The sequence below is a fragment of the Rhineura floridana genome, chromosome 4 (genome assembly GCF_030035675.1).
Source record: "Rhineura floridana isolate rRhiFlo1 chromosome 4, rRhiFlo1.hap2, whole genome shotgun sequence".
In the NCBI taxonomy this organism is placed as follows: Eukaryota; Metazoa; Chordata; class Lepidosauria; order Squamata; family Rhineuridae; genus Rhineura; species Rhineura floridana.
In genome coordinates this window covers 150,188,544-150,216,346 of record NC_084483.1, presented here as the reverse complement: position 1 = coordinate 150,216,346, position 27,803 = coordinate 150,188,544, and the positions used below count along the sequence as shown (strand labels likewise).

Sequence of the window (27,803 nt, the reverse complement as noted above, 5' to 3'; positions counted from 1 at the left end):
GAGGATACAGAGGAAGGACATTCAAAATCTATCGTAGTATCAAAGCAAATACGGCATGCTTCCTCACCTCTCTCATATTCCCTGCTCCCCTGAAAAGCAATTATGCCCCCTTCAGGAGCATGAAGCTCTTTGAGTTCTCTAATAAACAGAAAAGTTAACTCAAACCACATCTTTAGACATTTCCCTGTTGGTGGGAGAAGGATCTTCATGGGCATTAGACTTTATTGTGTAGCACACGTGTAGGGAACTTTTGGTCCTCCAGATATTGCTGAAATACAACTCCCATCATCCCTGGCCATCAGCCATGCTTGCTGAGGCTAACAGGAATTGTAGTTCAGCAACATCTAGACGGCCAAAGGTTTCCCACCTCTGGTGTAGTATCAGATTAACCTAGTGACATGTATTGATAAATAATTTTAATGTCCATTCGTCAGGTGATTCACAAGAGGTGGGTCTGTATCCAAGTCTAATAGAGTCCTCAGGCACATTTAGGATAATCACTTAGATCTTGCAATATCCTGCAGCCTACCCATCCACCTGATTGCACAATATTTTTATCCATTTATGGTGTATTTGTCAAGAGATCGAGCCCTCACCAGAACAGTTTGCTCTTTGAAAAAAGCTGCATGGTAGCATTGCTGTATACCTTTGCATTTTCAGCCACATCTCAGCTTGAGTACCAAGAAGATAAAGTCACTTGTTTCAGTCTTACATCTGTGGTAGAGGCCTTTCCTTGCCCGATGACACAGACTTTGTTGAAGCCATCCTTCGTGACACAGCTGCAGAGATCCCACTGAAGTGGAATCTTATGCTGAACTTTAGGAAGAAAAACTTATTTCTTCTGGATGAATTTAAGCTCTTCTAGAAACTGCTGACACTTTCCTATCAATACCTTGATTGCTTCACTCATCAACACATCTGGAGGCAAGACACCTGTTGACTCGACAGAAACTGGAGAAACAAGCTAGAATCAGGTCCAAAGTAGCACGAGCATCAATACCCAGAAGTACAAACAAGCAAACCCAAATATCATACAGACAACTCATATTTATTAGCAACATAAGTATTCACTGGGCATCAATTCTTTTTTGTAAACCTTCAGGATTTTGTGAGGATATTATATTCCCCCAAGCAACTATCAGCAACCCATTTCTATTATGGTTTTTAGATTCTTAAGCATGATTGAGGGGTTAGCTTAAATGTTTGAAGACTGACATGTGGGCCTCAGGCTGCAATCGTAACCTGGACTACTCAGAAGCAGGTCCTGCTGCTCCCAGGTAGGTTTGCAGCCTTACTCAATTAAAATGATTGCCAAAGAGGTATCACTTTGTTTCACATCAACACATGCATAAAATTTAAGATTTAAACAACTTTTTTAAACCAAACTATAGTGTAAAAAAAGAATATATTTGTGTACAAGATAGGGCATTTCCAATACTACACATGCATTTGCCCAGTTACTAAGAGGGTCAGAGAAAGAGGCACTGCAAGAGAAGAACTTAAAGGCTTACTCACAGATGTAGTGATCTCGCACCCGAGCCAAGCGCACAAGGTTTTTCAAGTCATCGTGCCGAAAAAATTCTCTACTAAATGTGTCCAATCGAGCATTAGCCACTCTTGCCACTTTTTTCCCTACAGAAACAGACCAACACTTAAGATCCAAAACAGGTACAGGCATGCGTTTACTGAACCTTCCCTAACTGGCTGAATTATTACCCTTTTCCCCTCACCCCAAAGACAAGACATTTCCCAAAGAGAATGGGAAACAGTCCCAAAGAATTTCCTCAAGGCCAAAAGCAGTAGTGTCAAAGGTGGTGTTTGCCCATTACCAATGCCCTCATGAAAATTTTGCCAACTTGGCCAAAGGGCAATTACAGTCTAATTCTATGTATGCTTGCTCCAAGATAGCCCTTGGTGAACACAGGAACTTTACTCCTAAGCCCGTGTGCATAGAATCACATTTTCCTTCAAATATAGTTTTCACAAGCTAAGATTCTCCTGACTCTGTGATGGTCAGATAGGGTAAGCACCCTGAATCATTGTGCATCCAACAAGCAGAAGAATAGCAGACTCAAGTTTTCTAATTCTACAAAGCACACTCCAAATATCAGGATGATGTAGGTCAGGAATAAGACCTCAGAAGAAACAACACACTTTTACCCAGCTGCAGTTTAGAGATTGGTTATTGGTCTTTGTTCATCTGGTAAGCACAACCTGTGATTTTTACAGTCTATGGCCTTTCAGATGTTGGATGTCAAATTCCATCACATGGCCAGGAATGATGAGAGCTATTATCCAACACCTAGAGGGTCACAGGGTCCCCACTGCTGGTCTAAGGAAAGGAAGTACAAAATACCTTTGATTTCCTGGACTTCAATAACCCCATCAGAAAAGCACTTCTTCAGCCTCTCAGCCACTTCCCCTTCAATAGGCTGTAACAGAGTTATTTCTGGCAATAACCGGTAACTAGCTGTAGCCACTGGAGAAAACTTTGCATGATCTTTACCTGAATTAAGACAGTATTTTAAAGATTGGGGAATGGAATAGAGACAGAAACCTAGAGCCAAGATTATTTTTCAAGCCAGCTTCCTAACACACAGCCAGTTCCCCGGTTAATAATAATTCAAATTACTTGCCTTAACAGCAACAGCCAGAAATCACGTAATTTGGAATTCAAAACAGAGAAAGAATGAATTTCCTTTGCCTCACAATGGGCAAGACATGTACAGGCTTTAGTTAGCTGGGGTGACATCCAAGCATGTTCACTCATTTGCCCAACAGTCCTTCCAGTTTCTCTTCTTCCCACTCTAGCCACCCATGCACCCCCTATATCTGCACCAGAGAACCCCCCAATCCTCCAGAGCAAATTTTGAGGATATGCAGGGGGCTGAGGGGGAAGGAGAAGCCCTGTTGCATGAGCAGATCCCTGCTCACACTACATCGTATCTCACCCCGGTTTCTAAAGATCTTGTTCAAGCCATTTCAGCGTACCCAAATTGACTCTGAGCACATTGTCTCTGGGGCAGCTTCAAATGAGTCACATGTTCTTTATGCAGGCATCCACAGATTCCTTGAAAAAAAGACCTAAACCTATTAGCATCAGGCACAGAGTGCGAACACCCCCTGGTTACATGAACCAATCGATATCTTACAAGCTAGGAAAGCCTTTGCTAACCTATATGAGGTTTTTCAGTACCTATGCTAATCTAGGTTGATTCAAATTACCAGGAAGGATATAATTTCATCTACCTGGCAACAAGACTGATTAGCATGTCAGTCACATCCAAAGATGTGAAGAGCACTAATTGCCCTCCTAAGCCACATACAAGTATTTTAAGGTTGACTGGGCAGCAGATGCTGAGATAAGAATCTTATCATAATATCATAAGAATTGCGTTATCCAACGCAAAAGACAACTAAGCCTTAGGATGTTTTTTCTTAGCTATGCCATTCAATTGGTGTTTTACCCTTTTGAAATGGAAGCCAGTAGGGTCAAGCACGCCAATGTGTCAGATTAACCATGAATGGTGTGCTGTTTTAAACTTCCTCAAAATACTAATGTTTGGCTATACTTTACCCAGCCTAAAGGTCACAGGCAGATTTTTTGCAACATGAAGAGTTGAGAATTACTGTACATGGCATCACTGGATCAGTGACAAGCCTGTTCCATAAAGCACAGGTAGACTAGAATCATAGAACGGTAGAGTTGGAAAGGGCCTATAAGACCATCATGTCCAATCCCCTGCTCAACGCAGGAATCCAAATTAAAGCATACCCAACAGGTGCCTGTCTAGCTGCCTCTTGAATGCCTCCAGCCCACCATTTCCCTAGGTAATCGGTTCCACAGTCATACTGCTCTAACAGTTAGGTTTTCTTGATACTCAGTGGAAATCTGGCTTCCTGCAACTCGAGCCTATTATTCCGTGTCCTGCACTCTGGGACGATCGAGAAAGAGACCCAGGCCCTCTTCTGTGTGGCGACCTTTCAAGTACTATCATATCTCCCCTCCATCCTCTCTTCTCAAGGCTAAACATGCTCAGTCCTTTTAGTCTCTCCTCACAGGGCTTTGTTTCTAGTCCCCGGATCATCCTTGTTGCCCTCCTCTGAACCTGTTCCAGTTTGTCTACAGCAGAACAATCCAGAATGCCCATTCAACCAAACCAGAGATATGCTATCCTATTGTAAAAATAATCCTAGTAAAAAGTGATCCTTTAAGTCACTGAGGGCTAGCATCTAGGAGCAAATACTAGCTACACACAGAAATCGCAAGGTTCTGTTGCCCCACATTTCCAAAAACTGAGTCAACTTGATCCCAGCACACCAGCTGCCTCACCAATGCCTTTTATGCAGTGCATAAGTACATCAATCTCTTGGCCCGGTCGCAGCTGGGCAATAAGGATGTCATCATGTACAGGATGGAACTTGGCATTCATGTTGTCAGCCTGAGAGCCCAGTGGCACCCATTCCATGTGCTTGCTGTAAACTGTGAAAAGAAAAAGCCGTAAAAAAGTTGTGTCTGTAATGAGGCAGACATTTTAATCAACTCTGATGCCTTTCTCTCCGTAACCAGCCAGTGAAAGGAAAATATAATATTGAGGGTAGAAGGTGAGGGAGGCAAAAAAAGAATTAATACTGTAAAGCAGGTTCCAGTGTCTTCATCACTAGGGCTATGGGAGTGGAAGACCGAAGGGGATGGAGATATTCACATGTGTATTGATCTAGACAGTAACAGCAGGAGGGCATTTACTCCATAGCAGCAGTTTACCTTTATGGTTGATGTACATTTCACTGGGGTCAGAAGATTCTTTGGCTGCCTGAGGATTCCTGCTACACTTTACTTTCAGCTGGAATTGCAGAGTGTTAATTTCATCACATTCGTCTTCTGCAAAAGAAAAAGAAGAATAGGCTGAAGCCACTCTGAGCAATCTCTGCTTTTGCTGGGTACGTATGTCTTGTTAGTGCAGGGATGGCTAAAATTTTTTTAGGCCAAGGGCTGCTTGCCCCATGATCAACCTTCTGGAGGCCACATGTCTAAGTGGGCATGGCCAAAGTGGAAGAGTGGATGTAGCAAATTTTTAGAGGTTTTTTAAGGACACATTTTGGGGGTAATTAACTTCTGGCATTACAGAATCACTGCAGAGGACCCACAGAAGTGGCCAATAAATAGACAAATTGCAGGGGGCTGGGGAGGCAACAAAAACCCTTTTGGCATCATAGTGGGAAGATCAAAAATAAAGATTAAAATTGGGGTCTGGGGGGGTCAGCCAAAAAATCCTCTTGGAGGGGTTGTATGGAGCCCATGGGTTAGCCACTCCTACACATTAGTGTACCCTAGACTAGCCAGATTGAATCCTCCATAAATTCTTAAGAGCCTGCTGGAACAGGCCAGTGGCCCATCATGTCCAGCAACCTGTTCTCACAGTGGCCAACCGGATGCCTATGGAACGCCCACAAGCACTCTCCCTTCTCACCTTCACTCTTGTATTCAAAGAGACGAGGATCTGCACAGATAGGGATTAGTCCCAAGCGATGAGCTAGGATTTCATCCTGCACAATGGAAGTGTTATTGTACACAAAGACCTTCTCTATGGCCATGGTTGGCACCTAGGCATGAAGGGGGAAATATCATTTCAGAGATCTTCAGCCACATTTCCTCTTAAAGCAAAAGTCCCCAATAAACAACTATAACTATCATTTCAGCCCTATCTGTCTTTCTATTCCAACTGTCTAGCCTAAACATTTGTACCATTTTTAGGGGATCTAGACCAGAAACTCATGGTACTAGCCCCAAGATAGTCTTGCTTGAACTGTCAACTCACAGTAGCCAAGACTTATTGCTAAAGAATTATTTCAAGCTTTAATACGATAAACAGCCAACCTTGAAAACACATCTACCATATGCATCCTAGCCATTTGATCACCAAAAGGAAAAACTCTTTTAACTTTTAGAAAATATAATTCATCTCATGAATTTAAACTAAAGACTTTTAGTTGCAGCTTGACAATTGTGTGCGTGCAACATCAATCTTTGCACGTTTCAGCTATCTTTAGCCAAAGTACTCAGAAGTTAAGAAAAGTAAGCAGCTTTTGTAGCAGCCTGCCAAACCTCCAAATTTGGCCAGTGGCAGGGTTTGGCCCAAACAATGCCCACCTGTTCATCACCTGATGACATATGACATCAGGCACAGGGCAGTTAAACCCCAACTGCACTCCAGATTCCTCCTTTTGAACACTGGCAGAATTTGGCACCTCTTGATTTGGCACCTTTTTCTATCACCCTACAGCAACAGATAAAGGCATCAATTTTTTTAAAATGCCCAATTACAGATGGAAAGGAAGAATGAGGAGTACACAGGGCACAGATGAGGATGCTGGACCTCATTGTTAGCAAGTTCACTAGGTCTCATTTTAAATATTACCTAGGCTTAATGTGACCTTGCTGCATCCAGCAAGGGGCCTATCTAGACCCCTAGCCTGGTTCCAACAGTGACTAACCAGGTGCCTCCGAGAACCTCACAAGCAGAAGTGCAACCCTTCATTCTTAGTATGAGATACTGAGGACAAAGACTTATACTGCCTCTGAAATTTTTTTAAAAAACTGTATTGTCCTGCAGAATCTTAGAGACTAACAAAATGTATTATGGCATAAGCTTTCATGGACTCAAACCCACTTCATCAGATGAATATGGAGGTTCCATGTAGTCAATATGGCCAATAGCTGTTCATGAGCCCATGCTCTATGGAAGTGGCTAACAATTTCTTTAGAAGCATTCTTTAGAAGCTGTCAACACATCCTATAAAACACAAATAATCTGACCTATACAAGTAATCCCCAAAGGACTGGTATTTATAACAAAGTGCCAAATGTGCTATTTTAGATAATCGTGTTTCTAAATCCTTATGGCATCTTAAATGTATGTATGCCTGCTCGCTAAGAAAGACGCATTTTTTATAAATGTTGTAATGTTCACTGCATTACAAAAAGGTCTCTACAAAAGAACTTCACAAAGATTGGTTCTCCAGGCCTCTCTTCTCATTTAGTCCATATTAGAGCCTTTAACTAACATTTTCAATAGACTTTTCTCAACAGATTTTTCTATACTTTTCAGGGAAATTTGAAATACATTTAACCTTTTTCTAAAACAACCCTATGCTGGCCTTTTTGTACTTGTAGAAAGAAGTAGAAGTCAAACCTGGACAATAAAGTCGAAATCAAGGGACTATCTAGGAAGTGTTGTTAGAGTTGCTCAACATGAGAAATAGATACCTCAGCAAGCAAGATGCGTCGGAAAGCATTAGCAATGGCAGCATCAATCCCCACCATGTCAAATTCAAGAGTGTTTTCATCCATGTGGATCACATCTACTTTGAAATTCTGCAGGGGACAGGAAGGACAAGTTTTGAAAATGGGCATCATTTGTAGGCATAAAAATGCCTTATATTATGCCATTTAAATGTGACAAATGATCCTCACAACCCAGGCCCATTTGATCAGCCTATACCATGGAGAAAAATTAGATGTTCAGGCTACCACATCAAATTGAGCACCAACAGTTTACAGTATAGTCTTCATGTGGGTGTAAGATTGCAGAAACAAGATTTTGAATAGCAAGGGTAGGCAGAAGGTAGATCTAGATTGAATAGCTGATCTCTGAGTAATTAGCAGTAGATAAACAAGGATTTCTGACACCCAGTGTTATAATCCTTCCTCAGAATAATCCCTCCTCTGCACTAAATGATATACCTGAAATCAAGAAAGCTTATGGTAACCAGGAATGTATTTGTGTTTGGAAGGACTGTGAGATCCATTCTGTTGTGATACTACAAACAGCTTGCAGGTCTTGGGGTTCTACTAAAACACTAAAATTAGATTCTGCTAGACTGATGTCTGCCTACCTGAGGTAAAGGACACCAAATACACACATTTGTTGTAGAGAGCAAAAGGCCCAGTCTAGTGTACCACTAAACCAATAGCATTTCTGAACTGTGTGAAAAGTGCTACTGCCTGAACAAATCCACAGATCATCTCCAACCACTGGCCTTGCTGGCTGAGGCTGATGGGATTTGTGGTCCAAAACATCTGGTTGGTATCAGGTTTGAGATGGCTAACCTAGAAAGCCAGGTCATTCTACAACCCTATTGGTTGCTATCAAGGACAGCTGTAAACTCAAAAGTCTAAAACAGTGATGGGGAACCTGTGGCCCTCCAGATGCAACTGGGTTGTAACTGCCATCACCCCTGACTATTGGCCATACTGGCTGGGAATGATGAGAGTTGGAGTCAAACAACATCTGGAGGGCCAAATTCCCATTCCTGGCCTAAAGGAAGCCACCAGCCTTTGATCTCAGGATGCCCAATAGGAAGAAGTACTCCACGTAATTTACTTAAGCACCAAAATTCTGACCTTTTTAAACTTCTCCTTGTCCCAGGCATCATCACATCCAGAGTAATTCCCAGGAAAGTCTGTTGTGTGGACCTGTTAAAAGAAGAGGCTGTAGCTCAGTGTCAGAGCATGTGCTTTACATGCACAAGGTTCCAGGTCTAATCCCCAGGTAGAGACAGGAAAGACTCTTTTCTGAAACAATGGAGGGCTGCTGCCAGTCACATTAGACAATACTGAGCTCAGTAGAACAAGGTCTACCTCAGCCTAAGGTACTTTCAGAAGGATTAAAGTGTGTAATGATGTACACAGGTACCTAGAATACAGGGGGAGGGGGCAGAATTCACATGGTCATATTAGTAAACTGGCTGCCTCAAGAAGTCTACTTGCATGCAGGAAACAGACAAAACAGCCAAGCACCTCTGAGAAGAACTTTCATAAAAACTTCATCTCTAACACTTTTTTATTTTAAAATGAAGCCACTTATTTATTATTATTTATTATTATATTTATACCTCACCTTTCTTTCCAAGATAGAAACCCAAGGCGGCTTACATATGGTTCCCAGGCGGCCTCCCAACCAGGCACTGACCAGACCTGACCTGCTTAGTTTCAGCAGGCTACTGGCCTCATGTGCCTTCAGACCATAGCCTGGGACCACTTCATATACGCAGGTCAGCAGATACTGTCTGATAGTTTTCTGCATTAGTACAGCATTTTAGCATGATTTCTGTGTTGGATTTTTATTTTTATTGAACATCAGCAGACGAAAAGGCGGGATGTAACATTTTTTAAAATAAATGCGTGTGCATGAATTAACGAGAGCTACATTTATTACACACACGTGTCTCTACCTGAGTAACCCTTCCAATCCTCATGAAGCGTCGCACTCAACCCGTTAGCAGCATCCACTTCGCGACCAGATGTCTCTATTTCTCTGCCAACTTTTCCGTTCTGTTACTTACGTTGCGAATCCCAAATTCGTCCAGAACCACCCGGCTCCGCATCTCTTCCACGCTACTAGACGCCGCCATCTTCCAGTCAACGTCCTGCAGAAAAAGCAGTTGCCAGCAAGCGCCGTCGACGTTTGTTTTTAGGAGGAGGTGGGAGGGATAAAGCTTCGTGTACCACGTGATAGAGGCCTTCCTATGGCACAACTACATCCATTGCCGCAAAGAAAACACCTTCGTCGCTTTCAGCTACCGTGTTGTGTGTGGCGTCAAGAACACCTTTTGTATCGACTTGCCGTACAGCTGAATACATGTTGACCTAATATACTACACCTTGGAATTTTCCATTCGTCCCTGTTTATCTTTCACGGCCTGCTGTTTCATGTGTCCTTTATTGAACTGTCTTGTCCAGAGCAACCAAGATGGCGTAATGATCAGAACATCTGTCATGAAACATCGCGAGAATTGCTAAATCTCCACGTCCTCCACTTGACTGGGATGGCCCATAACTTGAATAGGGTTGCCTTAGTTTCATTACATCCGGGTCCTTCTCGTTTCATCTTCAACCGGGCCCTGGTTTCGTGTATCCTCCGCTAGTGGGTTGAGAGGGGGGCGTTTGTTCGCTCCCCCGCAACTGGTGGCAGGTAGATGTCTGGACCCGGGGTCCCCGCGACGGCAGGAGCCGGAGGAACGAGGAGTGGAGCTGCGGTGGCGGAGTGGGGAGCCTTCGAGGACAATATACAGGTATGGAGATGAGAGAGAGGCGCACCTCCTAGGGTTCCCCCAATTTCAATGGTATTCTCCGAATTATGTTTGATGCCCTCTTAGGAGTAACTAATCTGGAGTAACTATCACCCTCCACACCGGTTTTGCAATCACCGATTCGGATTCAGTCACCAACAATCCACCAACCTGTTTTGAAAACATGGGGAAAGAAATATATGTGTTTTCTTCTTGAAAGCGAAGGGAAGTAGTTGATGTTGTAATTGTTTTAAGATTTGTTGTTGTTGTTGTTATGCGCCTTCAAGTCGATTACGACTTATGGCAACCCTATGAATCAGCGACCTCCAAGAGCATCTCTCATGAACCACCCTGTACAGATCTTGTAAATTCAGGTCTGTAGCTTCCTTTATGGAATCAATTCATCTCTGGTTTGGCCTTCCTCTTTTTCTGCTCCCTGCTGTTTTCCCCAGCATTATTGTCTTTTCTAGTGAATCACATCTTCTCATGATGTGTCCAAAGTATGATAACCTCAGTTTCATCATTTTAGCTTCTAGTGTCAGTTAAGATTTGGTTGTGTATAAACCTGGTGCAACTCCGCGGCTTTCGGCCAGTGCACTACACCGTAATCCTAACCATGTTTACTCAGCAGTAAACCCTGCTGAATTCAGTGGAGTTTAGTGTGAGGTACATAGGATTAGGATTGAAGCCTTAAATGGTATTCTACTTTCCTCAAACTCTGCTGGAGTTCATTTGAGAATCCTCCACATCTGGTATTAGAGAGCTGCAAAGCATTTCGGTTTTTGGCAGTCTTGAAGTATATCCAGCCAAAATGTTCTTCAGGGAGGAAGAGGTCCAAGAGACCCAAGTGCTCCAGCAGTAGCATAGTGGTAAATTCAACAGTGCTTGGTTCCATAATGATAGTGACAGCCATACCCCCTCACAGCCATGCCCCTTTCTAAGATTATGCTGTCCTAGGCCCCTCGGGGGAGGAAGGGTGGGATAAAAATCTAATAAATAAAATAAATAATAATGAATAAATAAATCATTCTACAATCTTAGATGGTTGCACAATCTGCCAAGATCTGAATACTGTTTTCTGCTTCTGTATCAAGGTCACTATTTGACTGTCCTTTCTCACTGAGATATTGCTTGAATTATTAAATTGTGTCTACTTGTTTATCTCCTGCTGCTACCAAACTGCTTGATGATGTAGATGGGATGCTATCATCAGGATTCATTGTCTCTGCTGCAATTACAGAATTCTCACTCTCCACAACTTGTCTTGGCTTTTTGAACTAGGAACTTTTAATAAAGGCTTGCTTGCAATCAAAACTCATTGGGGTGTCTATAAAACTCAGAAAGCCCTACAGCAATAGACAAGCTTTTTAAAAACTGCTGGCCGCATAGGTTTCTCCCTTCCAACTCCCTTTCTCTGGGGGCTTTTTGCTGCTGGGTTAAGACAAAGCCTGTTTTTTTTACTAAATGAAGGAATTCACACTCTCCAAGCAGACCAGGCACTCATTTGGCATGGGAATTTGTAACCTTTTGAACTTTGCTGAAACACCATCACACACTGCCCCCCCCATGTATTTTTTTCTCGTTTCCTCCTCTTCCTTTCCTCCTTACTCCTGGCTTTGAGCTGGAACAAAACCACACATCTTCACCCTCCCCATTTTTTGTTACTGGGTTGAGAATGAGATCCTTGTTAATGCCCTCTCCCACAAGAACAGATGCCCCTATGAGCCAGTCAGCATGAAAGGGGACTGTGTTAGCTACTGAGAAGAATCTTCTCAGTGGGCTTTGCTCCAGTCAGTAGGAAAGGACAAGGAAGCATGTTAGAAGATACTCCTCAGTGGCCAACACACTCACCTTTCATGCTGATTGGCTCATAGGATGTTGGAGACACTGACCCTGCTGGGATATGGCTCCCAAAAAAGTAAGGAGTCTAAGACATACACCACTGAGACCCTGAAAGATTACATCCCTGGGCCCCAGACATCTAGGCAAGGATGTCAGGCCGAAAAATGCATTACTAAATAGCTTTCATGTTGGGGCAGGGGAAGTAGCACCTTCCAAAATCTTAAATTTTGGTAACCAGGTATCCAGAATCTTGAATGTTGATGACCAGGTGATGGAGAACTGTGTTACTATTTAGGTAAAATTATGAAAATTTTATACTCCACTAAGTTGCATTATGAATGTTTATACTTGTGACATATTTATCTATTATTTAACATTTATTTATAAGAGTATTTATATACCACTCTCTTGCAAAACATCACGGTGGTATAAAGCAACATAAAAATACTTAAAAGCAACACAAAACAATATTAAAATGACTGGTTACTCAATAAAACTTCAAAAAAAAAAAGAAGAAACACCTCAATTTCAGTAACAATATTTTGTTAGAAAGTTACGAAATGGATTTCAGTCTTCTCTCCAATGATATGTGGATGGCTGCTCTTTCCATGGCATGCACTGAAAAAGACTTGCCCTAATCTTTGGTGGAAGTGGGGCAAGAGCAACTCCTGTTTGGGTTCTTCCGTTTGTATTCCAGAAGAAAGATAGAGTTAGGGTCCTCCAGCTGGCTAGGCTTGCCTACCTTTACCTGTGCTCTTCTCTACTTAACTTCCTTCCGTTGTAAACTGATATGCTCAGGGAAGCTTATCTGCCTCTCCTTCCTTTGTTTTTTTCCCCCAACTGTCTGAGTTGAAAGGAGACATCTTTGTCTTTGCTCTCCTGAGCCATGAGGGCAATACCCACATCTGGGCATTGCGCCTCTAACTTAGTTAGTTAGTTAGAACTAGGCATGCCTTTCCTATCTGCTATATATTTCTATATATAAAGTAGCTTTTCTTATTTTACTAAGTCTTAAGTCTCAGTGATCTAAACGCAGGGTAAAAGCCTGCTACTTAGGTAAATACACACACTGGCACACACAATCTCTGCATGTACAAATTTCCGTAACAATCTTAAGGCAGGGGAGAAGAACCTCAGGTCATAAGGCCAAATGCAGTTCCTCTCTCACACCCATCTCCAAATCTGGCCCTTGTTCTGCCCGCTTTTGCTCCTGGCCCCACCCACTACTGGAATTTGCCCCCCACTTCAAGGTTGTCTCCAAGGGATAATTATGCACAGTAGGTTAGTTACTCAAGACGTGTTCTGTTTGTGGGAAGGCAAATGCGCCTTTGACCTACTTGTCACCTTCTGTTACATCTTTTTTCAGTCCAAGTGCCACAGTCCCTTCTAGGCAAACTTTGGGGGGGGGGACACATGCCAAGGATGGATGGGGCCAGAAGCAAAAGTGGGTGGAGCAACTAATGTTAATTTTACCTTTGTACAGCAGGTTTAGAACCCAGGAACACAGAAAGATGCCTTATACTGAGTCAGACCATTGGCCCATCTAGCTCAGTATTGTCCACATTGACTGGCAGGAGCTTTCTAGGGTTTCAGATGAGAATTTTTACCAGCACTACCTGGAGATGCTGGGGGGGTCAAACCTGGGACCTTCTGCATGCAACGCCCTTTCCCATATGTGAGTCTTGCTTCTACACTAACTCGCATTCCTCTCCCAGGCAAGCATCATGAATTATTTGAGTTCAAGGACACATTCTAACTAGACAAAAGCACTAAAGGAGGATGCAAAGCAGGGCCAGCGAGGGATGTGACCTGGAGAGAGTCCAGAGGACCAGAGAGAGTAACCTAGATGAGCACATTTAGCTTCCAGGCCTGAGGTTCCCCATCTCTTATGTCACACAAAAGCACATCTGCTGCTGCCAGTATGGAAGGCCTCGCTCTCTGTACCAGGTTCTGGTCCATATTGTTGGCACCTTTTATTGCAGATTTCAAATTTCCTATCCTGTTTTTTTTAAAAAGTCTACTTTGCTGTTGCACGTATTAGTCACTGGCGACATGGATAAGAGATGTTCCAAAGTTTACATAAAATTTGTTAACCTCTAATTAGATTAACCTTTAGTTGTTCTAATAGCAAAAAAGATATTGCTAGTTATTTCTGCCAAAAACCCAGGTTATCTTGGCGCTGGTGTTTTTCTTTGTGAAACTTCCTGTAGTTTGACCACTGTCATCAGATAGGACAACCCAACCTACACCTTGAATGCCATCCCTAGAAATGCTGTGTAGAGACCTGTGCTATCTATAGTCTGATCTATGTACCGCTCACGTGTTACGTTTTGCCTTAAAAGTAACGGAGAAAAACATGTCAGTGATGCCAAGTCTGATTAGCCAGGACAACAGGAGTGGTTCATGGAGTGGTTGGAAACAGCTACCAAACGTGTCCCAGAAGAAGGATCAGTCCAAAATGTGTTGAGCTAGCAATAAAACTTTCCTCAAGCACCTGGAGTACCTTCTACCTTTTTCCTTCTTTTCTAGTTTTAATGACCTTGCAAGGCCAAAAGGAGAGGCTTTTAACCACCATCTGTGAGCTATAATGTAATACCTATCAATTATAAATTTAATAATAAATAAATAATAAATAAATTACAACAGCTCAGAGGTTTAATATTTCATAGGAACTTCCACAAAATTGCCAGTATTTGACCTCGTAGATTTCTGTGCTGAAAAGCAGCCCCCAAAGATCAATTCAGAATGCCCAAGTCTCCCTTTCATATCTGTATTTGAAATAATCCCATCTGACATGACCAACTTTTTCTTTTACCTCATAAACTTCACAGTGGTCCATAATATCAAACCATTGAATGCTGAATAAATTACTCCAAAAAGTGCAATGTCCTGTCAAAATCCTAAGCAGACCAGCTTGTCCTATCCTTCCCCACTGATTAAAGATCTGGAAGTCTCTCAGAGTTGAAAATACCCTCCTGTGCCTGAGAACTGTTCCCCACCATCTTTAGTATCCATTCATAAACTTTTGCTTATCCCAGCGTTTTACTTTCAAGGAGGACAAAGGCAACACAAAGGCTTCACCCTTTTTGCCTGCTCGTGGGGCTTTTCCTGGTTTTGTAGTCATTTGACAAGAGTCAGACAGCTGGCATCTGTGTTACTTACATTTATCCAGTTGCTTCACATGTCTCCATAGCAAGTCAGCTATGCTGCTTTGGAAGATTTTTTTCCTGCCCAACAGGATATCTGTCACTCAGTTAATTACGGCTCCAGTCATTGTAAAAACATATACATGCGGCAAAGCATTTGAGTTTGATGAGCTAATTAGTCTGACTGTACTGCCAGTGTTTGGGGCCAATCACTCTCTCTCAACGTCATCTACCTCATAGGGTGGTTGTAAAGATTAAATGAGATAATGCCGTGTGTGCTGCTGTGAGCTCCTAAAGTAAATAAGCTTCAGGAGCAACTTGAAAAAGTTGTTCAGTTTGATGTGGACTTCCCTATCACATTGTCTGTCATTACTAAATGAAGAGCAGTGGAACTCTTCCACCAATGGCAGTGTGCTTTCTGAATAGAACAGTTGCAGCTTGCAATTTATTGCTGACTTTACAAACGGATTCTGGGTTATGGGTGAAGAGCTACAGTTTACTACTTTTTCCTCCCTTGGGGTAAATGTCTAAAGACCTCTGCCCTTGACATAGTCTCTTGTGCTTCATTTTTCTCAGGATCACAGGGTGTGTGCGTGTGTGCATGCGTGCACAAATTTATAACCCCATCTTCAATACATTGGGAGAACCAGTGTGGTGTAGTGGTTAAGGTGTTGGACTACGACCTGGAAGACCAGGGTTCAAATCCCCACACAGCCGTGAAGCTCACTGGGTGACCTTTGGCCAGTCACTGCCTCTCAGCCTCAGAGGAAGGCAATGGTAAACCACCTCGTAATACCGCTTACCATGAAAACCTTATTGATAGGGTTGCCATAAGTCAGAATTGACTTGAAGGCAGTCCATTTTTCAGTACATTATATTTCCGGTATCTTATCAATAAGATACAAAATATAAAACAACAAATTAAAGCCACAAACCACTGAACAGCATAAAATGCAGTTTAAAATAAATTAGTGATGTAAAACATAACCAAAGTTCTAAAAGCCTGGGAAGATAGGAATGCCTTCACCTGATGGCAAAAAGATGTCAGAGTGGGAGCCAAGCTAGACTTCTTGAGGAGAGCATTCCAAAGATGTGGGATTGTATCCGAGAAGGCCCACTCTCTGGTCGTCAGCACCTTGCCTTAAACAAGGAGGACATCTATAATTATCTTAGTGCACAGACTGGTTTAGGTAAGAGCAGTGTTTTTATTATTATTTATTATATTTGGCAGTCAGTTGTTACCCAAGGGGCTCCAAGCGTCTTAAACATTGTTAAAAACAAAAATAAATATATCTTACCATAAAAACAAAACAATAACCACCCCCATACAGCCACAGGAAGCTTTGGCAGCACACTAAGGACAAAACAATACACTGGTACCTTCATATACCCAGGTACCAAGCCATGCAGGGCTTTAAAGGCAAGCACCAGCACTTTGAGCTGGGCTTGGAAATGGAGCAGGAGCAGCGGAGCTCTTTAAGCGCCGAAGAGAGATGTTCCCAGCTCCCCCCTCCCTCATAGCTCACAGCTGTGTTCTACACCAACTGAACTTTGCGGGATATCTTCAAAGGCAGACTGCATACCACACATTGGGTAGTCTAGTCTGGCAATTACCAGAGCACAGATAACTGTGATTGGGCTATCTCTTCTTTCAGCCTTGTCTCCTAACTTTTGCAGTTATCTCTAGTAGTTTAGGCAGGTTGGAGGGCGATTGTGTGTGTTTGTGTGTGTGTCTTTGTACCTAAATGGTTGCCATTGGATTTTGTCAGAGCTTCTTTTTAAGCCCTTGAGAGCAGAGTTCCTATTCTTTTTATACCTAATGACTGTTGCATTTATAAGCTGAACCTCTTTTCACAAAGTCCAGTGATATCTTCTACTTAACTTCGTACATTAAGAGTATCTTCTACCTTTATCTATCTCTAGGTAAGGGAGAATAGCTATCAAACCTATCTTTGTTTGTTTATGCAAACCTATCTTTGTTTGCATATTTCTTGCATTGTTCAGGGTGGGGGCTCTGCTGTAATTGATATGGAAAACATGGATGATACATCTGGGTCCAGCTTTGAAGACATGGGTGAGATACACCAACGCATGAAGGAAGAGGAAGAGGTAGATGCAGAGGCAGCAGCTGCAGATGAAGAAGATGGCGAGTTCTTGGGAATGAAGGGCTTTAAGGGACAGTTGGGTCGGCAAGTAGCTGATCAGGTAAGCTGAGTTCTGTTTGGTTTGTTGTTGCTTCTCTGATTTGGCAGTGTAGGCTACTGGTTCCTACATGCTGACTGATTGCCATCCTCAAGGGCAGGGATGGGAGCCTTCTTTGGCCATTTGGTCAAATCCTTATGTCCCTGACCCTGGCATGCCAATTTGACAGGTGGATGGGGCTGTCTACCTGTCAGTAACCTGACATCACTGTGAAGCCCCGATCGTTGGATCATCAAACTGCAGCACAGGACTGTTTGAAAGCCCTTCAGAAGGGGGAAGCAGTTGCCATTGAAACTGCTGTTAAAAGGGGGGGTACCCCATTTTAGCAGCGGTTTCACCTCCAGAGCAAGTTGCACCATCACCACACACCAGCAAAGGAACAACCAGGAGCTCACTTTATCCTCCCAATTGTTCCTTTGAAATGATGGCAGTGTCCGCCTGACATCACATATGATATCAGATGTGACGAGGCAGGTGGACATAGTTTGAGAGAAATGGCATTGGCAAGCCAAATTGGAACTCCTGGTGGGCCAAAGATTTCCCACCCCTCCTCTTGGGACAATATTTTGATGCTTCTTCCATAGTGTAGTCTTGGCTCCTGTGTTCATGCTTGTTTTCCTTAGATGGGCAGCTTATGTTCTGTGGAATGCACATGGGACATGGGCCTTGCCAGATGCAAGACAGACAGTGCAGCCAGAATTGGGTTTCCAAAAACCCGTTACTCAGAATGAGACTTGGCACCTGCTCTGTTTAACCCACACAGTGAAAAATGGACTCTGTTTAACTCCTAGATCAGAGAAACAAACTAGACTGTTTACCTCCCCTTCTACATGCATGTTCTTGTATTCCTCGAGAGGTGTTGAGCAAGAAATTAGTAATGCGACTGAGCTCTCTCCACTGATGGGAAGCATTTATTTGCAGAGGTAGTAGAGTCTATCACCAGTTTCAAAGTAATGTCTAAATTTTCACAGCAGCATAACTTTCTAGTACACAACTACAAAGACCACTAACATGGTCAGCTGTATCGCAAAATATGGCATGAATGCTGATCCCTCTGCAAAAGTTCTAGAATCCATTGTAATAAACCAGTCATCAGCACCAACAAAAGACGGCTCAGTTTGATGCATCTCTCTGTCTCTGTCTCTCTCTCTTCTAGATGTGGCAAGCAGGAAAAAGACAAGCCTCAAAGGCTTTCAATCTCTATGCCAACATTGATATCCTCAGGCCCTACTTTGATGTTGAGCCAAACCAAGTTCGAAACAGGTAAGCGAATGGCAGGCTGTTCCACTTTTTCAGCTTTGCCTTGTCTACCAGTGGCTCTCATAAGGCTGTCCTTCAATATAAGTTAATAGCAGAAGCATTTTAGAAAACAGTTATCTGATACCCCACATTGTGCTATTGTAAATAATAACAAGCTGGTTATTCCCTTAAGTAGTGTTGAGGTTATAGAGACAAGTACCACACTGCTTTTCTGTTTTGCTTACAGGCCTTTTAACATCACCTTTGGGGGAGATGTTCATGAATTCTCCTAGCTGTGCTTTAATTTATCAAACCAATTATGCCAAACAGTTTCATTTTCAATCTTTTGATGCTATTGCATGAGCAAAACAGGGCTGTGGAGTATCAGTTCAGCAAAATCCTTAGCCTTATGTGTCCTATCAAATGAATGTAAATCAGAGTTCCATTAATCTGTCCTTGCAGTACTAATTATTGAAAGGAACAAACTGCTGTTAGGTTCCCTCTTTGGTACTTGTTTATTGTACTGACCACAGGAGGACAATAAGAAATTCTGCTTTCAGAGTAAACAGGATTAGGGTTGTGCTTTTCTGGCACCCACCAGCCCACCCCAAGCTTTATATCCAGTTTAGTGTGGATTATTTAATGAGAGGTGAAGCCTTCCAACATTAAGGTTCCATCTGTAACATCAGATCTGTCATAAGATTAGTTTTATTTATTAATTAAATTTATATTCTGATATTTGGTCTGGTGGAGCTGCATGTGATTTTTAAATAGGATAGCTGTCTAAGAGATCTGACTGATCATTCATAGCTATTAACTTTTTTATGTACACCTTGTTTTCATTCAGGTTGTTGGAGTCTATGATACCTGTGAAGATGATTAATTTTCCCCAGGTGAGCTTATGCACTAGATCAAAAGTGGGGAGCCCGCGAGCCCATCTTGGCCTGCCAGGGGATCCAGTTTGGCCCATGAGGCCATTTTCCCAAACCATGCCTACCTGCCCAACAGCTGATGTCACACACATCAAAGCTGATGATCAGGGGTTAAATTGTGCTGCCTTGGCTATGCATGTCTGTTCCCTGCTGGGAACAGGTGTGCATAGCCAATACAGGCTTTAACCCCATCCTCAAGCCCATTAGCTAATGTCACTTGTCAGCTCCTCCCACTCATCAAATTTGACCTGCAAGGCTGATCCTAATAAGGATCTGGGCCCTGGAGCCAAAAAGGTGCCCCATCCTGTACTAGGTAGTAAAGTAAAGGTAAAGGTGTCCCTGCACTTATAGTGCGAGTCATTTCCGACTCTTAGGGTGACGTCTTGCGACGTTTACTAGGTATTAGGTAGTAGGTTTAAGTTTTTGAGTCCAAAGATCAGGGAGCATCTAAACTCCAAGTAGGCTTGCTGAGGTGTTATGTTTTGCTTCATTTTCCCCATTTATAAAGTTGGTAAAGTAGTCTACCTGTGTTCCATCATGGAGTTGCATTGGTATCTTCCCGATGATGAATTACTTGGACGGAAGTTATTTGGCAAAGGTTAACTGCTTCCCCATTCCAAATGTAGTGGGGTAGTACTTGTGTAGTTCCTTTTCTGCCTTTGTCTCCTCTTCATCAGTTCATAGTTCATATTCTTTAATGCAGAACCTATCAGTACATGGACCAGGAGTACTGGTGAAACTCTTGACAATCTGGTACTCCCCTACTTGCCATTAGCTGATCTGTTCTGGTGCTGCAATGGACTTGGTCTGGCAGGAAAGTCAGGGTACTCTGGCTTCTTTTGGCTTGGCTGCTTTGATATCAGAGAGCAGCTGGTCTGTCCTTAGTCTGACAGGTGAGGGCTTAGGGAATAATTGGACATCTTAAAATCTGAACATAAAGCTCCATGAACACAATATGTGAAATGAAACTCTTCATCTTTGGCTGTCCACAGTGGGCTTTCGTATTGTACTTTGTTAGTTTAGCAGTAAGACATTTACTGGAAAGGGACAGATAATGCTTTGCTGCTCATAAAATAGCATAATTGCCTTCTATTGCTAGCTCTTTTATTTCTATGAGTGCTCTATAATGAATGGTCTAAGAATTTGAGTGAACATTTGAACACTTGTTCCCCCCCCCTTTGGACACTTTTTTCTAATTGTCTGATATGGTTGGCTTCTCACAATACCGATCAATGATTTCTATACCTTTTCTCTTTTATAGAAGATAGCTGGTGAACTTTATGGTCCCCTCATGCTGGTCTTCACACTAGTGGCCATCTTGCTGCATGGAATGAAGACATCCGATACTATCATTGTAAGGAGAGGAACCAGTTTTCCTGATATGTTCCTAGCCAGAATCTTACTTAGCTTTTGAACTTTCTCCACAGGCATGTTGAAGTATCTTGAATAATCTATGGTGCAGGAGAATTCTGTGTTTGAGGTGCAAATAATGACTACTATACATTTCACTCCTGTTGAATGTCGTGGCAAATACTGCCTGATAGTCCCATTTTCAGATTGCATTGCTCCTCTAGCTGCTTTTGCTTCTTCTACAGAGGGAAGGCACATTGATGGGTACTGCAATTGGCACCTGCTTTGGTTACTGGATAGGCGTCTCCTCCTTCATCTACTTCCTGGCATACTTGTGTAATGCTCAGATCACTATGGTCCAAATGTTGTCACTTTTGGTAAGTAACAATAGGCTCTCCAGCCAACTAATAGTCTCCTGAGAGTGTCCAAAGCCAGGGTGGGGAACTGGATCCAGCCAGCAGGCCAGATCCTTCTCTCCGTGGGCCAAATTTGGTAAGGGGTGACCAATCACTTGGTGCTAGAATGAAAACAGATGATGCAGTGCTATGAAGCCCTGACAAACAGTCAACCATCAGGACTTCAAAGCACCACATAGCCCTGCACTGTACTTTCTAGACATGATGATCAGCTGATCACCAGTGCTTCAGATGCCAGGTGTGCAGCACTTAAGAACATAAGAACATAAGAAGAGCCTGCTGGATCAGGCCAGTGGCCCATCTAGTCCAGCATCCTGTTCTCACAGTGGCCAACCAGGTGCCTGGGGGAAGCCCGCAAGCAGGACCCGAGTGCAAGAACACTCTCCCCTCCTGAGGCTTCCGGCAACTGGTTTTCAGAAGCATGCTGCCTCTGACTAGGGTGGCAGAGCACAGCCATCACGGCTAGCAGCCATTGATAGCCCTGTCCTCCATGAATTGGTCTAATCTTCTTTTAAAGCCGTCCAAGCTGGTGGCCATTACTGCATCTTGTGGGAGCAAATTCCATAGTTTAACTATGCGCTGAGTAAAGAAGTACTTCCTTTTGTCTGTCCTGAATCTTCCAACATTCAGCTTCTTTGAATGTCCACGAGTTCTAGTATTATGAGAGAGGGAGAAGAACTTTTCTCTATCCACTTTCTCAATGCCATGCATAATTTTATACACTTCTATCATGTCTCCTTTGACCCGCCTTTACTCTAAACTAAAAAGCCCCAAATGCTGCAACCTTTCCTCGTAAGGGAGTCGCTCCATCCCCTTGATCATTCTGGTTGCCCTCCTCTGAACCTTTTCCAACTCTATAATATCCTTTTTGAGATGAGGCGACCAGAACTGTACACAGTATTCCAAATGCGGCCGCACCATAGATTTATACAACGGCATTATGATATCGGCTGTTTTATTTTCAATACCTTTCCTAATTATTGCTAGCATGGAATTTGCCTTTTTCACAGCTGCCGCACACTGGGTCGACATTTTCATCGTGCTGTCCACTACAACCCCGAGGTCTCTCTCCTGGTCGGTCACCGCCAGTTCAGACCCCATGAGCGTATATGTGAAATTAAGATTGTTTGCTCCAATATGCATAATTTTACACTTGTTTATATTGAATTGCATTTGCCATTTTTCCGCCCATTCACTCAGTTTGGACAGGTCTTTTTGGAGCTCTTCGCAATCCCTTTTTGTTTTAACAACCCTGAACAATTTAGTGTCGTCAGCAAACTTGGCCACTTCACTGCTCACTCCTAATTCTAGGTCATTAATGAACAAGTTGAAAAGTACAGGTCCCAATACCGATCCTTGAGGGACTCCACTTTCTACAGCCCTCCATTGGGAGAACTGTCCGTTTATTCCTACTCTCTGCTTTCTGCTTCTTAACCAATTCCTTATCCACAAGAGGACCTCTCCTCTTATTCCATGACTGCTAAGCTTCCTCAGAAGCCTTTGGTGAGGTACCTTGTCAAACGCTTTTTGAAAGTCTAAGTACACTATGTCCACTGGATCACCTCTATCTATATGCTTGTTGACACTCTCAAAGAATTCTAATAGGTTACTGAGACAGGACTTTCCCTTGCAGAAGCCATGCTGGCTCTGCTTCAGCAAGGCTTGTTCTTCTATGTGCTTAGTTAATCTAGCTTTAATAATACTTTCTACCAGTTTTCCAGGGACAGAAGTTAAGCTAACTGGCCTGTAATTTCCGGGATCCCCTCTGGATCCCTTTTTGAAGATTGGCGTTACATTTGCCACTTTCCAGTCCTCAGGCATGGAGGAGGACCCAAGGGACAAGTTACATATTTTAGTTAGCAGATCAGCAATTTCACCTTTGAGTTCTTTGAGAACTCTCGGGTGGATGCCATCCGGGCCCGGTGATTTGTCAGTTTTTATATTGTCCATTAAGCTTAGAACTTCCTCTCATTACCACTATTTGTCTTAGTTCCTCAGAATCCCTTCCTGCAAATGTTAGTTCAGGTTCAGGGATCTGCCCTATATCTTCCACTGTGAAGACAGATGCAAAGAATTTATTTAGCTTCTCTGCAATCTCCTTATCGTTCTTTAGTACACCTTTGACTCCCTTATCATCCAAGGGTCCAATTGTCTCCCTTGATGGTCTCCTGCTTTGAATGTATTTATAGAATTTTTTGTTGTTGGTTTTTATGTTCTTAGCAATGTGCTCCTCAAATTCTTTTTTAGCATCCCTTATTGTCTTCTTGCATTTCTTTTGCCAGAGTTTGTGTTCTTTTTTATTTTCTTCATTCGGACAAGACTTCCATTTTCTGAAGGAAGACTTTTTGCCTCTAAGAGCTTCCTTGACTTTGCTCGTTAACCATGCTGGCATCTTCTTGGCCCTGGCGGTACCTTTTCTGATCTGCGGTATGCACTCCAGTTGAGCTTCTAATATAGTGTTTTGAAACAACTTCCAAGCATTTTCGAGTGATGTGACCCTCTGGACTTTGTTTTTCAGCTTTCTTTTTACCAATCCCCTCATTTTTGTGAAGTTTCCTCTTTTGAAGTCAAATGTGACCGTGTTGGATTTTCTTGGCAATCGGCCAGTTACATGTATGTTTAATTTAATAGCACTGTGGTCACTGCTCCCAATCGGTTCAACAACACTTACATCTCGCACCAGGTCCCGGTCCCCACTGAGGATTAAGTCCAGGGTTGCCGTCCCTCTGGTCGGTTCCATGACCAACTGGTCTAGGGAATAGTCATTTAGAATATCTAGAAACTTTGCTTCTTTGTCATGACTGGAACACATATGCAGCCAGTCTATGTCCGGGTAGTTGAAGTCACCCATTACTACCACATTTCCTAGTTTGGATGCTTCCTCAATTTCATATCTCATCTCAAGGTCTCCCTGAGCATTTTGATCAGGGGGACGATAGATCGTTCCCAGTATTAAGTCCCTCCTGGGGCACGGTATCACCACCCACAACGATTCTGTGGAGGAGTCTGCCTCTTTTGGGGTTTCGAGCTTGCTGGATTCAATGCCTTCTTTCACGTATGAAGCAGTGTTTCAGAAGTCCCTTTTGGCCTGGCCCAGCCACCTTTTTGCCTATGATTGGCAGGTAGGCGTGGCTTGTTATAAATGGCCTGGTGGGCCAAGGAGAGAACTGGCAGGCCTAATGGGCTGGAGGTTCTGCTTTAGATCCTGGTCTAAAGAGTAGTACAGAATTTCCCTTTTGCGTGATGGCTTTGTATCTGTACCGAGAGTGGAGAGTAGCTCTTTCTCTTGCTTTGATTCCTTTGAATGCTTTTTTTTATTTCATAAGTTATATTATTGATCTGTAAACCGCCCTGGGATTTTTTTTGGTTGAAGAAGAGCTATGTAAAAATCCTTTAAATAAATTGGAGGGGGAGAATGACAGTAAAATTAGACAATTCTTCTTAGCTTCCAAACACTCTGCAATCCTGGGTGGTGATTAAACCCATAATATATCCAGACATGCCTTGGGCATAACCCGACATTCATGTAATAGTTATAGTAGCCAGATATAATTCTGACATTCAGCAGCAGCTTGTTGACTTGTACAGCTACTGGAACTTTAGACTGTGTTGGGGAGAACATGCAATAAGAACATATTGCTACTACTTCTGTTTGGGAGTTTTCACATACCTTTATGCTGGTCTCTGGTGTGCTCCCTTCTTTCCAGGGCTACGGACTTTTTGGCCACTGCATCACCCTCTTTGTCACCTACAACATTCACTTTCACTCCCTTTTTTATATCTTCTGGGTGGTGATTGGCGGCCTCTCCACACTACGAATGGTAAGTAACAGTAATCATGCACAGGTTCTATGCATATCAGTTTAAGAGTGGTTCAAAGGTATGTAATATTAGTAGCTGAATTAGCTTTTTCCCCTCTTCCTTCCTTTTTCTATTAGTGTTGCTAGCAGGTAATATCTGCTTCCTCAACTTAGCACATTGCCCATGAGATCTGATTTAAATACCCAAATTCTGATGGTACTTGGAGGCATGGCTATAGTAAACTCAATGTTTAAAGAAGGGATTGAGAGGTTGAAAAGGCCTCAACTTTTCAGGTATTTCATCCATGTGAAACCAAGCCACATGTGCCAGTACATTTTAGACCAGTGAATTCTATGCAAAATGCCACCATAGAACTGATAGTGCTATCACTTTGATCATACATTTGTACTTTTGGCCAGAATCTAGAAACCAAAAAGGTCTGTCTTTCCTAGGTTGCTGTGTTGGTGTCACGCACAGTGGGGCATACCCAGCGACTCATCTTGTGTGGAGTGCTTGCTGCCCTGCATATGCTCTTCCTCCTTTATCTGCACTTTGCTTACCATAAGGTTGTAGAAGGTGAGAGGGAAAAATGTGGGCAGTTAAGTATGTGGTTCTGGAATATTACACTTCTAGCTATTTGTATGTTTTTTACCTTGTTGAAATAAAAGCTTCAAACCTAGGCATGATCTGTGAGAATATCACTCAAAGGACTATCTGAAGTGTTTAAACCACCACCTGTTACTGTGAGCAGATCACTATTTGGATTTCATTGTGACATGTTCTGATACCTATTTGCTATTGGGACATTGCACACAAAATGGTTTTCCTACAGAGTTATAACCTGTATAGGGAAAATGTGGGTACATGTGTGACAACTGATGTATGCTCATATGTATATAACGGATTATTTTAATCTATAGTGGATGAAGTAGCCACCTCCTATCCTCCCCCCCCCATATAAATAAATAAAAACAAATGAATTTTGGGCCCCTTGAATGCCACAAGCAAGTAGCATTTGCTTGTGATACTCAACAATGAACTTGATTAGCTAGAAGCCTGCTTTCAGAAAAGCTTTGAGAGTGCACCTAGACAGGCAACTTTTTACACAGTCTGCTGTGTTGATACTTGCATTGAAAGAAGCTACAAGTCATATAGCATCTGTCATAATTTGCACTATTTCTCATATAAAGCCCTAAGCCATTTGGTCTGAACCAGTGGAAGCACTGTCTATCCGGTATGCCTCCCTCATGGTTGTTGCCTATGCAGGGCAGATTTAATTTCCACTATTGTGCCCGTGTAGCTACATACACATACTTCCTCTGTTCATCTGCTGTGAAAAACTAAATGCTCAGCTTCACCCTGATTCCATAAGATGGCTACTTCACAGTTCCATCTCAAGGCCCACCTCTTCACTGGCATACTGCACCAATTGTGCAAATTCATAATTTATTGAGGAAAAAATAACATCCAGAGGGAAACATGTACATGTATGGGGAAATCTGGAAAGATTAATGCTGAGATAGCAAGGGACCGAATTAATATGAACCAAAAGTGTTGATGTAAACACAACTTGCATTTAATATTGACTAACCCTGTTATTTTTCTCACTCATAGGCATCCTGGACACGCTGGATGGACCCAACATCCCTCCCTTTCAGAGAGTTGCCAGAGACATTCCAGTTGTTTCCTCTGCAGTATTGAACATAACTACCAAAGTGGTTGCACTGACCTCATAGCCTTATAGACTCTGGTGGGCTCTCCCTGCTTCTACATAGGTCATATACTCTGCTGCTGTAACCAGGGAAAAGGGACAAAGTAATAGGAGCAGGACCTGGTTTGATCTGCAGATCTCCTCTTGGAAGCTGAGAGCAGCGGATGAGAAAAAAACTGCATTTGTCCAGTTTTGGCCAAATTGTGCTGGGCAGATCTATTCTGGCCCATGCACATTTAGTGCCGATTGCATAGCTCATTCACTCTCCTCCATACACCCTATGTGTTTGCTCTCGTATCTTTAGCCTATGTGTACTTGTAATCCTCTTCTTTTCTGGGGGAAGAATTAAATTAAATGGATGTTTGTTCTGAGCAATCTCTTCCATTGGCCCTCATCATAAATTGAGAAGAGCAGACCAGATAGATCTGTGCTGGCTGTTCTTCTATGTCCTAGAACCCAAGCAAAACTGGTTGTAAACTCCTTTGCCCAAGGTGCTTCCCCTCAGGTGAGCAACATCTGACTTTGGTTGATGCAAAGAATGGCAGATTAATTTTTTTTTGCTATTTCATGAGAATGTTTCCAAATTCTGCAGAGTTCAGTTGTCCATAATATTTATTTTAAATCTGCCTCTATGTGGTATACTCTACAAAATATTTAAATATTGAGGCAGGCATTCTTTGGTTAGTGTAATTCCCTTTTTATTGCATGACAGTCTAGGATTCAGTTTGGCCTGCTTTTACCTTCCTGGGCTTGAACTGCATGGTTTGAGTGCAGTGGAGGGAAGCATTCCTACTCAACTATTACCTCTAAGCTTATTGCACCATGCATTTGTGTTTGAAGCAGGCTTAGCTCACCACTTTGAAGTTCCTATCTAAAATGAGTAGATTTAAACTGTAGTTTGGACTATTACTGACAGTTTGCAAATGTCTGCTCTTGCTGTGGCTGTCAGATCTCTCCTTTTTATGTAAAATATAGCCAGCTTCTTTTTGGCTGGACACTTCTGGTGTACACTTCCTCTGAATTGATGATTATTGGTCTGTGACCTTCATAAATAAAAGTTGATGCAAAGAGGATAAGAATACAAATTTGCATAA

General features: G+C 42.6%; 2 protein-coding genes across 6 annotated transcripts; one reads left to right on the top strand and one right to left on the bottom strand.

Moving 5' to 3' along the window:
• Nucleotides 1-403: 403 nt before the first annotated feature.
• On the bottom strand, nt 404-9,771 carry POLR1C (RNA polymerase I and III subunit C). 2 transcript variants are annotated; one of them, XM_061624793.1, is made up of 9 exons: nt 9,346-9,771; nt 8,405-8,476; nt 7,268-7,375; nt 5,472-5,604; nt 4,766-4,882; nt 4,334-4,483; nt 2,357-2,506; nt 1,516-1,632; nt 404-951 (listed from the first exon to the last, which is right to left on the bottom strand). In XM_061624793.1, the coding sequence occupies exons 1-9, from the start codon at nt 9,412-9,414 to the stop codon at nt 833-835; spliced, it is 1,035 nt and encodes a 344-aa protein (XP_061480777.1). In that variant the 5' UTR covers nt 9,415-9,771; the 3' UTR covers nt 404-832. The 2 variants fall into 2 exon arrangements, with proteins under 2 accessions (XP_061480777.1, XP_061480778.1); XM_061624794.1 differs by lacking the exon at nt 9,346-9,771 and adding an exon at nt 9,235-9,335.
• On the top strand, nt 9,525-27,803 carry YIPF3 (Yip1 domain family member 3). Of its 4 annotated transcripts, none has more exons than XM_061624788.1 (9): nt 9,526-10,074; nt 17,064-17,264; nt 18,418-18,524; nt 19,348-19,393; nt 20,694-20,786; nt 21,028-21,159; nt 24,906-25,019; nt 25,451-25,574; nt 26,613-27,803. In XM_061624788.1, exons 1-9 carry the CDS (start codon nt 9,979-9,981, stop codon nt 26,732-26,734), a joined length of 1,035 nt encoding a protein of 344 aa, XP_061480772.1. In that variant the 5' UTR covers nt 9,526-9,978; the 3' UTR covers nt 26,735-27,803. The 4 variants fall into 4 exon arrangements, with proteins under 4 accessions (XP_061480773.1, XP_061480772.1, XP_061480774.1 ...); XM_061624790.1 differs by lacking the exon at nt 9,526-10,074 and adding an exon at nt 16,549-16,652; XM_061624791.1 differs by lacking the exon at nt 9,526-10,074 and adding an exon at nt 16,669-16,754.